Source organism: Xiphophorus couchianus, chromosome 12 (assembly GCF_001444195.1).
Source record: "Xiphophorus couchianus chromosome 12, X_couchianus-1.0, whole genome shotgun sequence".
Lineage (NCBI taxonomy): Eukaryota > Metazoa > Chordata > Actinopteri > Cyprinodontiformes > Poeciliidae > Xiphophorus > Xiphophorus couchianus.
Genome location: NC_040239.1, coordinates 6835371 through 6849842, shown reverse-complemented (window position 1 = coordinate 6849842; position 14472 = coordinate 6835371). Strand labels below are relative to the sequence as shown.

The 14472-nt window shown below is 36.2% G+C and overlaps 1 protein-coding gene across 21 annotated transcripts in view; it reads right to left on the bottom strand.

Moving 5' to 3' along the window:
• kcnt1b (potassium sodium-activated channel subfamily T member 1b) overlaps positions 1-14472 on the bottom strand; it is an 84053-nt gene that overhangs the window by 30944 nt on the left and 38637 nt on the right. For all 21 annotated transcript variants that reach the window (XM_028033691.1, XM_028033672.1, XM_028033681.1 and 18 more), the window contains 8 exons: positions 6851-6930; positions 5444-5549; positions 4658-4714; positions 4488-4536; positions 4231-4290; positions 2464-2538; positions 2102-2185; positions 139-233 (listed from right to left, as the gene is read on the bottom strand). In XM_028033691.1, coding sequence (XP_027889492.1) covers positions 139-233; positions 2102-2185; positions 2464-2538; positions 4231-4290; positions 4488-4536; positions 4658-4714; positions 5444-5549; positions 6851-6930 — 606 coding nt within the window. The remainder of the gene's footprint in view (positions 1-138; positions 234-2101; positions 2186-2463; positions 2539-4230; positions 4291-4487; positions 4537-4657; positions 4715-5443; positions 5550-6850; positions 6931-14472) is intronic.

The window sequence follows — 14472 nt, the reverse complement described above, 5'->3', positions numbered from 1 at the left end:
GTACATATACAGCAGCTTATATTTTACTGCGGTGTATTTCAGTAGATTTATATCTTGCAGAAAAACCTACGCACATCTGGCCTCACTGGAAATGTGACAGCATGCCAGCAGATGTTTACAGAGCAGATGTTCCCTCACCCTGTGAACACCAGACACAGTAAGGTGCAGATGAGGATGAACACCTGGTTGAACATTGCGGAGTGCGTCCTCTGGATGGCACGATGGAAGTCATTCTGGGGGCAGAAGAAAAGATTATTGTCTCCATATTTTCTCCTGTGAATACTCTGTATGTCATCAGCTGAGAAATGAAATGCGGTTTCTCTAATGCCTTACAAACTACAACGTGTGCAGCGAAAGGACCGAATTTGATGCAAACCTTACAGGAAACTCTTTGGTTTATATTTACACTGTCACATATTGTAGTCTAGAATAAACGGTAACTGGGTCATTTTCTAAAAAAGCACAACACTAAACTAAACTGTACCCACAAATCGACAACATTTTTCTATATTACAGTTCTTTATGTGCACAAATCCGCGCAAATTTAACATACTTTTTATTATATGCAAACTACACTAGTGTGTCTACATTAGCATACTGTCCATCTTCATATGAAGCAGCTAATGAGTGGTTCTCAGTTGCACCTTGTTAGCATGTCCATCCTGCCACCTCCTCCCCACTGACCCCAGATTTTACCATCTGCTGACTGCAGCCTTGGCATGAAGCGCTCATCCTGTCATGACCTCGTCTGAATCTCAGTGATAGCACAGATCACACCAGTTACATATGATCTGACTCCTTTAAAAGTATCCAGGCAGATACAATTCTTTGCATTTGTTCCTTTCTTCTTGCATACATTTATTGGAATGTATACATAACACTACAAGGCAAAACAAATGACTTCTCTGCTGCAGAAACCAACTTCTAACTGGTTGTGAATGCATTTTTTCTTCAAGCGAATCAGCCGACTGAAGCTGAATAAGTCACCGGTTTTAGCTTTAAAGGCCAACTAATTAAACAGCACACTAATATATCAAAGAACCCAGAGTTTCTGTTAACAGTGTTACATGGATGCCATCAGTATTACTGCCTTCAAAAAGATGCACTGCCTTGTGGACAGATTAGATGTATTTACAACACGAGAGACGACAACTAACCCGAAAGGAAGGAACAAGCTCATCCGATTAAATTCTGTTCACTGGTAAAATCAACAGCTTCCACATCTAACAACATTAATCAGCTTTAAAAAAGCTGCTAGGAGGGTAATGATCCATCAAAACCTGCAAAAGTACAAACTGTATGAACTTAAGATTCTGCAACTGAAGTATTTTAGGTGAGCAACACATTTTAAGTCAATGAACAAGATAATATTTAAAGAGGCATAAAGAATCCATGAAAAGCTGAATCTTTGAATACATTATATTTGTGAAAAACAAAACCTCTCGTTAACCTTGACCAGAACTGGGATCAGCCATTTTCACCTGGAGGAATCTTTGCGAAAATACTGAAAAATAAAACGTCTTTCGAAGGAACAGGACACAACGGGGATTTGCAAAAATACACACAGGAACGTCCAAAACTTTATGGGCCGCAAACTAAAAAATCTGGCCCTATTGTGGGGTTTTTGGCTAATATCCCTCGCAGATGCATCTTAGTAAATTAGAATATTATTGGGAAGATTAATTTATTTCAGTAAGTCAATTCACAAAGAGGAGGTACCTTTCAATTGTACTGTTATTTTTGGTTAACATACAACTATTGCAACACAAGGTTTTGAAACCTTGTGTTTTTCACAAGGGACACAAGACCAGTGAAAATATTCTTAATATTGAAAATGCCCCTAAAAAGTGTGTAAAAAGTAAAAGTAAAAGTAAATAGCTCCATTTATTACTAACTAGCTTCAACGCCAGAATGTCCTAAAAGTTTAATGTCAAGAGTTAAAATGGGGGAACAAAACTGGAACTATTTATTTATTTTTATTATTCAGGTCGCCTGCAAATATTTTTTTTTTGTTCACCTTTAAGCTAATACCTTTCACAGTTATAAAAAGTAGCGTTTACAGCTGATAGCTACAGAATCTTGTAATGGAAAAAGGACTTACGATCATGTTCTCCAGAGCACCTTTGGCAAGCCAGCAGTTAAGAAACACAGGGACGAATATGTTTCTCAATGGAGCCCAGAAGATCTTAAATAAGTAAAAAGTAGACAAGAAAAAGCTTAAAACTTAAATTATGTTCTCTGTACAGATTGTAGAGAAGTAGTAAAAGCATGTACTGGACAATTACTTTTAAAATAATTTCTGATTCTCTTTTTTTTTTTTGCAAATAAAGCATTAAAACGATGAGCAGTAAAATTTCTAATATCATGCTGCTAACATTAGAATACCTCTCAGTTTGGATATTTCAAGACACACAATGTTTTGCAGGGTAAATTAAATTTAGTAAATGTAGATGAATTACTCACTGTGATAATAAATGGTACCGTATTAATCATCTCCAATATGAAGGATATCTGGAAGATCTGCTCCCAAATGTTCCCCTAGGATGGAAATATATGGGAATCGATTGAATATTTTGTTTAGAGAGTGGATTGTTTTCAGGAGAAAAATAATGAATAAAAAAGATGAGCTTTTACTGTATGTGTTCAACAAGAAAAACAACAACAGAGGATCCATCTACATTATCTTTAAGTTGCTTTTTCTGCTGTTTAAACATCTAATTTTAGTATTTTAATGCCAAGTTATGTGTAGCTAATATCACTCGGAAAAAGTAAATTCACAAACATATAAAAGCAGCCTACGTACAGACACTGCTAATATAACAACAGATAATCAGTAAGATTCAACGTTACATCTGAAAACGACGAAACAACAAATTAACAGGTCAGCATGTTGATCACATGCAGCAGTGAAGGAGCAAATAAAATGTCTACAAAAATATCTAAGGCTTCAATTTAACGCCAGCTAAGAACAGCACGACATTTTGACGTTGTTTCATAAATGCTTCCTAATTCCCAAACTACTCACATGGGGCAAAAAGAATATGACACGGTTGAAAATAAAAGGATTAACTAAGAATTGAGCACACGTTTCACCGGATGACTGCAGTTTAAACCAGCTGTACAACATGTTTACCATCCTAGGAGTGAAGCTGTTAAAGTTCTGGATGTAAATGGACTATGATGTACAGAACGTCTCCACAGTACTTATGCCTTAAACCAAAAACTTCTGTTGACATCATAAAGATTTACTAGTTAAGCCAATATGGATTACTGCATAATGTTCAGCTGCAAAGAAAACAGTGCATAGTTATCAACATTTCTTAAATAAAAAAATCTGAGTGTCGTGTGAATTTGTATTCAGTCTCCAACAGTCAATGCTTTGCAGAAGGAGAAGCACCTACAGAATCTATCTAGCATCTACAGAAGAGAGCACACCACACGAGAGATGGAGACAAAAAGAAAGAGAGAAAGAAAGAGGGACATTTTTTTCATTTTGCTGCTCAGCTCTCACTCTTTCCTTGGCTCTGCTCATGTCAGAGTGCATAAAAATACATAAATATAAATGACACTTATAAGAGAAGCAGCATCTGGCTGAAGATTAAAGATATTATATGATAACAAATTATTACTTTGGGTCTGTTTGGTAGATTTGCCTGCAGCGGTAAAATTAAAAGTTTGTTTAAAAATATCAGACAAAAGTAATGTCTGATTTAGCAACAAAACAAATACATAAAATTAAGGAAAGATAAGGATTCTCATACAGGGAACATTGAATGCAAAAGGATTTATCATACAAAACATTCCTATTTGCAAAGTTAGATTAAAATATGAAGTTGCAGATGATAACAAATTAAAACTGTTTGAGGCTCTCTGAAAAGAATCTAAATTCCCATCACTAATCTGCATGCATCATTTTTGAAATCTGGTCCCAGATTTTTAATTGCACATCTGTACTTTAACAAGACCAGATACTACATACAGTTCAATCTATGAAAAATGTACTGCTGCTCTGGCTAAATGTTTAGGGTTGTTGTGTGTCTCAAATCTGCAGCCTTTTCAAAACTTAAATTACATTAAATTAAATAAAAATGCACCAAAGCTGTTTTTACCTCATATAATGAATTGAGCATTTGAAGCTTTTGGTTCACAAAACACAACAAACAAAATCCCAGCTGCACCACAGCAGAAATGAGGACTGAGAAAAACTTGTGCAGGAAAGCAGTCCCTTACCTTGTAGCTGAGATATGTGATAAGCATAGTCTCCAAGAAACTGATTAAGGCCACTGTCACCTGCAGCACAGAGGGAGAAGGAGATGAATGAACCTGGCATCTGCTGGCTCATCTCCTCTGGATTCTTAGCTTTCACTGAGGAAATACGATGTGCTATGGTTTGTCTAATAAATGACAGTCAGGTTTTAGGGTTGAATTACACGTTCAGCTCATGGAGAGCAATTCGATTTATGCCCCAGAATTGCCAACAGCATCACCTGTATTGCCCACACAGGCTGGAGTCTGTTCACCCAGAAAATTAGGTTCCTGAAAAAAACACACACACAAAAAAACAAACAAAGACAAAAGGAAAATAAAAATTTCTCTCAAAGTTCTTCACAACTGAGAAACAACTGAACACAGAGAGCTCAATTCACATTAAACATACCATTTGATTTCAGGTCCCTCAGTAGAATTCAGTGAACTGCTGTTTCGGCATGTTGTGCTGCAAAAATTACATACAAAAACAACAACAACAGCATCAAAGTAGGTAAATAAACTCAGGGCAGACACATTTATGAGAAAATTCACTCATATTTATGCAGATTTATAAAAATATTTATAAGTTAAACAGATTGCAACCAAAATAAGAGCTAAAAACAGCTGAGAGGTAATTCTGGCACAACAGAAAATGTTGAGCTTCACACATTAGAGAATTAATATTTTGTTTCCACTGTGGGCTGTCAGATATTTTGGAAAATAATTTTCAATGTAATTAATTTACCAAATTGTATTTTTCACCCTGTTTAATGAATCTATATAACACTTACTGAATTAAATTACTGGAAGTAATGAGCTTCTCAGTGGTAATATTTCACTTATTTTATAGTAAACTTTTTTTCCTCATCAGAAATTGATTCTTTATGGAATCACTATAATGGAAAAACTCTGTACTGTCTGCCAGGAACGAACATTCATGCTTATATTTGTTTATCTGTGACTGAATTATCCAGCACGCATGCTGGTACCAGGTTTGAACTAAACCCACAAAACAAAATGTCATCATGTCTCCAAGTCAAATAGCAGAACTGCTGTTTTAGTTTACAAATGATTTATCATAAACATGTAACAACCTCATATAAAGAAATGAAAATGCATTATTGAGGTCTGTATTGCTTTCTTAAACTGAGTACAATTAAAATGCACAGCAGGAACTGCTGAAAGTGAAGCTCACCCATTGATACTGTTGTTTTCTGTGGGATTATCCAAGCTGACTCTCAGGATGTAGAGGGCACAGGTGAGAATCTTCAATGCAAAGTTGAACAAACGGATTCTTAGGCCTGTGGAGCAGCAAAAACAAACATCTTGTCCTGACTGATGATACACTGGCTTGCATATACCTTCAGCAGACTTTGTGGTAATCTTAGAGGAAAGTATTAGAAGGAAAAGAGGATTCCTGGTGATCCAGAAAGATTGTGCAAAGAAGATGCTTTAAATTTTGTCAAATGTGAGAGGAAAAATCCTGTCTCATTAGGAAACGTTTTGGCAGAAAGGGTTCCAACATTCTCCATTGTGAGATTATGCTGCTACACTAATTTTATTTTTATTCTACTTACCATGTATTCTTATAAATATGGCTGAGAAAGGTTTATGCAAAAAATAAAAAACAAAATAAACAACTTGCTTTGAGGAAATTTTGTTTTTATTTCTTTGCCTATAACTCTAAAGAAACAAATAACACCCTGGCACTCTTAAATTATTTTCCATGACACACATTAAAATCCTCCAACAAAAACACAAACATTTTCGGGGCAAAGGGCACAATGCAGGCATATAGGGTAAGAAAGATGGGTCTGAAATTTACAGAGTTATTATCTAAATGCACAATGCCTTCTATGGAGTCAAGATTATCTGTCTGAATGAGCCCTAACATACAGTCCTCCAAAAAGTAAACACAAAACCAGCATAGCCTGGTCTGCGTAAAGCTGCAACCTGGTGCAGATGTACATGTTATCCATGGGGTGGTGCTAGCTGCAATAAACATTTCAATCAACCTCAGCAACAGCTGCTAAATTTGTCCTGATGGTTGAAGTCTGCATCAATGTCTGAACAGTTTAAAACCAAACAAAAGGTCATCGGCCTGGAAGGGATCTGTTGTTGGACTCTGTTGTGTTGTTATTTTTTTAAACTTTGGTGGCTTACAGACAACAGCAAGTTTGGAAAACGTCAGCAGAGAAGAAGATATGTTAATAGTTTGTCCTGCTGGAGGCTTTTTGCTGTGCACATTTTCACAACTAGATGCAAATGAATAAGTTGCAAAGACAAGACAGCAAAGTGTTGATGTGTGGTTGTTTTAGCAGATGCTGAAGCTCTAATGAGAGAAACACTGCAGCTCAGATTCCTCTCAGTAAATGGACCATAATCTGTATATCAGGCCACAAAAGCACAGTCAAGACAACAAATAGACAAGATAGCAAATTTAATAACAATACCCTAACCGAAACAGTAACCTGATCAGCATCACTGACTTCAGTTTCCTTCTGATGCTGTTATTTGTTCATTATCATCATGCAGCAATGATCATACCATTTTCATTACACGATGAGAGGAGAGTGGCTGATGCTTCCTGTTTGCTACTTACTTGACCTTTGGTTTTTGATGAAGAAAAGCTTCAGCCTCTCCTTGAAGGTGTTTTCATTCACATAAAACTCAACCTGCACCCTGCGGGAAGAGGAACAATCAGATCTCAGTTAAAACATGCACAGCCGAGCCTGTGGACTCCATGCATAAACAATCCACCCCATAAACAATGATGCATCTCGAAAAACCAGGTTTTTATTTACTATATGTTGTGCATAAGGATTTAGAAAAAAAACTGTGACAAACTCATAAATATGCAAGCTGTCCCTCCACCCCCATACAACGTATTTGTTTTAGTGTGCTGTATAATTGTGGTACTTGCTGAACATGAGCTTTGTAAGAAATTGTTATAGAGAAAATCACAGAAGGTTAATGATGCCACATCTGTAGTAAAGGAAAATGCAGCTGCCCAATATCTCCCTGCTATTAGGACATCTCACTGCTTGTATTCATCTACTGAATAAAACATAAAACATGGCTTATTTGCAGTTGCTAGTAGACTTGCTTCTTCCAGGCTACCTGTGCAGGTATGATAAGGCTGTACTTTTGTTTTTGACAGACAACCCCTCTGGTATGGGTGCACCGATTGCAGTTTTCTGGCCGATCACCGACCTTTAAAAAGCCTGATGTGTTGATTCCGATTTTGGACGGAATATTTTTCTTCTTTCTCTGAAAAGTCACTAAATATAAAAACAAAGTCTTTAAATTGGCAAAAGTGGGGTGACTATTGTTAACCGCACACATGTAGATGTGACTTTATGGGAAGATTTGTCGGTCGGTCCACTCAGCAGAGCAAAAGTAGAAAGTGTCTGATATTTAAATCTTTGCGGAGGTAGATAATATTTCCTTCACATGTAAGAATCAAGAAATCCCCAGTCTATAAAAATCAAGGAAATCAGGGCAGATTTATTAGTGAACCCCTACTCCCTGGTTCTGTAACCCAGCTTTGCATGTTGCCAGTGCTTAAAGTTAAAATCTTTTGATCCTGATAATGAAACAGTGGCTCCACTTAGATGACCAACTTGGCAGATGCTCAAAAAGGAATTAAAAACCTTCACCACATAATCTGTCAGTCATTATTAATGGATTTGGAGCATTACTTCATCTCCAATGTGAGTGTTTATGACATTTGTACTAATTACGTCAACTATTCTGACTATGGGACTGGCACAATACCAATAACATAAAGCAAACTGCTAAAAATTTTCTAACTTTCAGAGATTAGCAAACATTAAAATATGTTTTTAACAAATTTGCAGGTTCACATGAATGGATTCAGTACTGCTAATATACCTTACAATATTATTTTCAGCACAAAGAACACATCCTTTCATACAATGAGATTACTATACTTATTATTTTATGTTTTTGTCATGGCAAGAAAAAATATTAGAAACATTTATGATGCATTTCAAATATAACAATGTGCCATGTTTTTTTTTAAAATGCAACAAGTGGCAGTGTAAGCCAGTGTAAGCATCTCAGTTTAAACATCCGTGATGTGAGTATATTACGTAACTCCTCCTTTCTAAAGGATGCTAAAGTATAAATATTGATTCATTTTGCCACACAACAACACTCTAATAACAGCGTACTTACCTTGATGTACATGTTTAATCTAAAGACATGATGCTTATTGAGTTTAAAGTCAGGTAATGGTCTTAGATTTCTTCACTGAAACGTTAGTCCAGCCCGTGAAGCTCGAGCATAAATCTCCAAACAAGGTTTAATTACACCAATTTGCCCTGAATAATTAATGTGTGCTTTCACAATCCAATTGTATCACATAAAATGTATTGGCACTTTCACTCTCTTTGTGGTCCAGGCTTTGTGATTCAGGCCATAAATAAATGAGAACACAACAACCTCGCTCATATTGAGCGGAAACAGAAAAGTTTTAATTAATAATTAAAAATCCTCTCTCCATAAAAACAGCTGCACATCAACCTCTGAAACAGTCAACCTCCACATACTTTATGTATTAAAATACTTTATGTATTTTAAGAGACTCAGGAGGCCTGGTGACGTAGCCAGAGAACCGTGGGCAGGTTAGATGATTGCAGGTAATGAAGCAGCCCTATTGTTCGTTTCTTTGAGGCAGGGAACTTGTTGTCACTAATGAGTACAGAGGGGAAGTAATAATGGCCACAAAGCGGCTTCTTGGAGCCGTCTCCATTGTATGAGAAGATGAATACAGGGAAGAAAAGAAAGACAGCGAGTTCAGGATGAAGCAACTGGATAATTATTATGGGAGGAGCCCAGCATGTGTGTGTGTGTGTGTGTGTGTGTGTGTGTGTGTGTGTGTGTGTGTGTGTGTGTGTGTGTGTGTGTGTGTGAATAGAGGATACAAGAAATAATGAGGTATGATGCGGGCTTTTCCCCTCCCCCTTCATCCAGATTCATTGCCATAGAGACAACCGACTGCAGGAAATGCCCCTGTCTGTGTTATGCTCTCGCAATTAGAAAATTAAAAGAGATGATTGCAAAAAACAATTATTTTTGCCTAGAACCCCCTTCTAACTCCAATTACTATGAATTCTATAAATGCAAACAATTTTATATGATGCATTATGCCAGGCAAGATCCTTTTATTAATATTTCTGCCCACTGAGAGGCAGGAAAGGAATTAATGAAGGCAGCGGAGGGTTTGTGTTTACTCAGCAAGCCTACATAAGCATGACACCAATATAAACTAGTTCTGACAGCGTTATTTGGATTACTGCAGTGTACACAAAGAAGTAAACACCTACAATTCACACGGAAAGGATTCAGAGAAACATAATTTATGTCATAGCTTTTTAATTTTCCCCTATTATTATGAGAGTACAAAGTTCGAACTGTTCTTTTTTTAGGTGGCTTCCTGCAGTAGTTAGTATCTGAGCTGCAGCAGATAGCAGATTGATTCCAGATCAGGGAATCAATTTAACTAAAGGAGTCAAGCTGAAAGCTACAACCAATCAAAAATCAGATTCACACGGTGCAAACTTCAGTTGTAAAAGGAAAAAAAAACTGTCAGAAAGCTGCAAAACAGCTGAAACATTGAGTTCCTTTAAATCCAAACTAAAAACCCATATTTAGAATCATAATAAACGGAAAATTGACCAACACATTTGATGTGTTTTGATGATTTTGATGAGGGAACTCGACAAAATGTAATGTTTGGTTTCTCAATTGGCAACTGTATGTTGATTTTATGATTATTTTTATATATTTATGTTCTAAAGCACTTTGAACTGCCTTGTTGCTAAAATGTGTCATATAAATAATCTTGATTGATTGAAAATGTTTGCTGTGGTTGCGTAGGGGACAGCGCGACCCACGTCTGGAGGCCTTGAGTCCTCGGCGCGGCCGTCGGACCCGGCGACATTTGCCGCATGTCTTTCCCCCTTTCCTGTCAGCCTACTTTCATATAAGGGACATTAGAGCCCACAAAAGACCCCCTGTATGGGGTAAAAAAAGTTAAATAAATGTTTACTGTGAAAGAAACGGAGAGAATATTTTTGACTTTGGCGATCACTGACAGTCGATTTAGCATTTTAACAACCAAAGACGACCTTTGATAAATATCGAGCAGCATCAGAATCTTATTCTGATACAAGCTTTGTCTTTTTGCCTTCTTTATTTCCATGTCATATCTGTCGATTGCTTGTGACACAATTCTGATGCAAAAGCAAGAAATTATACAATCCGGCAACATCTATTGGATCTTGCATCATACAGTGTGAAGTGAGTTACAAACAAGCTTTTCAGAATGTTTTTCATATATTTGCAGGTTCACACAGACTGAATTTAACAACATCAACTTCTAGACTTTTAGAAATATTTTTTCCCAAAAACAGAAATATACCCAAGCATAATTTTTCTGTGTTTTTTTTTGTTCCTCTGTACTCTCAACCTCAAGTTGGGCGCAGTAGATGGTGGCTAATACAATGCCTGGTTCTGCTGGAGAGTTTTTCCATGTTTAAAGGAAAATGTTTGATAGGTTTATTTTATCCTAACCTGCAAAGAATCAGCCAGAGACAGAGATTAGGTTTCTTTTAATTTCTTTTCTTTTCTGCAGAATAGGAGAATTGAGAACAGACGCGACGAATCGCTGTCAAACACTGTCTGAAATCAATTCTGCTAAATCTTTCTTTGCATTTCTCTTTATTGTATAGAAAAAGGAGGTTGGGCTTCTTCACACAGAGAATTGACCAACCGTCTTCACATTCTGGACCCTCCTATGGACATGCCCTTACAAGGGCATGTGACTGACCACAACTAATCAGTTACATATGGAACTAATAACACATGAATGTTTAACGTTATCAGCTTCCAGGCAAACATCCTAAACAAAGTTAATAATATACTACAAAAGAAAGAGAAGTTAAGTAAATATAAAAAGAAGAATAATATGAGAGTAATAATATGAAAAGAATAATATGAAAAGAATAATATGAAAACATAACTTGTAAAATAAACTCATGAGTAAATGAACAGGAGGATAATTTTTCTAACAATGTTCGTTTATCTCTACATGCTTTGTCATGAGACATTTCCTTCTCAATAAATTAAGCACTTGCCATGCTTCCATTGATTATTTTATGACAATTGCTTTTAACTGTATCGTGTAATTATTCAGTTTTTATTTAATTGGATCTAAATCTACCTATATAATTAGATTGTATCAACATAAAGGATACTGGATTAAATATTTCTACAAAATTGTATATGGATTAACCTGTTTGTCTTGTAAAGTGCTTTGGCATCCTATTTGTTGTTGTTTGCACCTTCTAACTTCAACACACTTGTGTTGAAAATCCAATACTACATGCTTTGAGGTTGCTAAAAGTTGTTGCAGAGCTGGCATAGAAGCACCAAAGCTTTTATGTTGAGAAAGTAAAACAAAAACTTTGTCCTGCAAAGATGTTGATGTGAAAAACATGAAAAAGAGTGTTTTCTTTAAACGCTGTGAAACGTCTGAGTTTGATCTATTTGGTAAAGGAAGTTATTTATCACTGAACCAGTCAATTAGTGTGAGTCCTGCAGCAATAGAGCTTCATGGTCTCATAGACTGACCTCTGCATAACAACATCAACACAGAACAAAATGAATTATTTACTAAAAGTAATTGTTTGACTAATAAAAAATAAAAAGTATTTTTATGTGCATTGAATGAACCGTATACCATTGAATTGATTTGACTTTATTTGTGTTGTGACACATGCTGTTTCAATGGTGCCTTCGTTGTTAGTTCCTTGTTAAAAATGACAAATTTAAAGTCACAGTTTAAGTCAAATTAGGCAACTGGAAAGGCCTTTGATTTGAATTTGATTAAAGGGACCATTGTACAGTAAAACTGGTAAATCTGAGATACTCATTAATTTTTATCACAACATGTGTAAGAACTGCAAAATCCATACAATATTATTGGTGTTTATCTGAGTTTAAGTTAAAGAGTACTGATTTACAGTTTAGCAAAAAACATTTGCTTCAACAACTTTGGTTGCAATTTCTGCAAAAAAAAGAAAAAGAGAAACTTTACAAAATTCAAACACTGTTTCAGATTTTCAGGACCTAAGTAAAAGGAAACTAGTCGAAATCAAACAGACAGACCTCAGCGTGGGCGTATTTGTTCACATAATAGGCACTAGAACACAGACAATGACAAAACACCCTCCTAAGCACAGTGCCTTTCATTGTGTTTACAAGTACTGCACTTCTGACTAAGGCAACAAATATCATCAGACGACTAGTCGCAGCTAAAGAACCACAGCAAACCATTTAAGTACTCACTGTCTTTTCTGCAGCAAATCTAAAATCTGCAAACCACCACTCGCCATGTAGGGATACCAGCCACACTGTCAAACATAAACAGGAGCTGGGTGCACATTTAAGAAGTCACACAGCATCTGCAGCAGGCTGAAGAAACACCCACTTCACTAAATTATAACAATGCCAAGCATGGGCAAGGATGTTCACACAGTCTTAATATATGCATTATAAGGCCTTGTGCCTCCATTCTGCAAGTTAATGCCACAAGTGGAGCTTCATATTAATTAAAAAATCATTTAAAAAAACAGACTAAACAAATGAAAAATGGCGGTAAAGATATGTACCAGTTCTAATGTGAAAGATCGTACAGGTTGCAAATGTACACAAAATGCAGAACAATTTTCAGTTAATGCAGCCTTGCCTGACGCAACCTAGTCTCAGCCTAATTCAGTGTGCTGCAGGAAAAGAAAACACTGATAGCTGACAGGTGCTTTGTGCAACACAGAATATTTGTAAGAGTCAAATTCAAGAGAGCAGCAGCATTAGCTACTTGTCACTTAAAGGTTATATTATAATGAACAGTTTGTTGAGTAAAGGCAGAGCCACGTATTATTACTGCCTCTGATGAAAGCATTTTATTTACATATCCACAAACATTAACCCCAGTTTACCTCACTTAAACAGCTAAAATAACCAAAAACACTGGCTGCTGAGATTTTGTATAAATTGAGTAACAAGTTAAAGCGACCTTCCAATAAACTGGAAGCGTCTCAGTTTAACTCAAGTCCTGTTGCATGTTGACATGTCAGTGAAAACGTACACTGTTCGACTTAAAAAGAGCTTCAAAGAGCTTCTTGAAAATTAACTCGGAGCGCTTTACACTACACACACATTCATCCACCCCAACCCATGTTTGTACTCCAGAGGATTGGGGTTAAATGCCTTGCCCAAGGGGACATCAACGTCTGACAGGAAACTAGAATCGAACCGACAAACTTCCAATTGCAGGACAACTCCTTCAGTTGCTGAGCCACACCTTCATGTACAAATTGTTTATCATCGATTTGGAGTCTTTTAGATAGTGACTATGTAAAAAAAACACATTATAACCAATCATGAGAACCTTAAAGTTTAAAAGCATTATATGAAGGTAAACAATTTACAGTAATGACAAATATAAAACAGTTAGTTGTTTGATAGAAACAACTAACTGGATCACAGCTTGTGATGAGACTCAGCTTTTGGTGTCAGAAACTGCAAACAGACAAAAACACAATTTTCTCAATAGGATACTGTGTTAAAAACACAACCTGAATATAATTTATTTAACAGTATTTGTATCAGGTTTGCTTCAATGCATCTCTCACAGGACAAATGGCTGAAAATAGAAGATTTCCCATGCATCATCACTTTGAGAGGTATTTGACCTAAAATCTTCAGGGATCCAAAAATATAATACTTGAATGTTAAGCAGACACGTTGCTGCTATGTGCTGCATCCTTTGAGGAGAAGCTAAAACTTTTTATACTGAGCTGAAGAGTAAAGACCAATAGTCCGTATTGTGCAAAAATAGTTGAAAAGGCTTCAAGACAAAACTGGGCTGAAAGGACCTTGAAATGCTGAGTCTGTGAAAATGAAATATATCTGTTTTACCAACCCATTCTTGTTTTACAGGTGCTATAGGGAGCTTAAAGACTGACGAGGCCAAAATTAATGACATTTTGTTACAAAAAATTTGTTAAAAGAGCAGTGTTCCTGCTGTTTTTAACAGCTTACTTTCTGGTTGATTTAAAGATTTCATCAACACAAAGAACTAAATAAATAAAACAAACCCAAACTACTGTAATAAGTATGCATTTAGTGGAAACA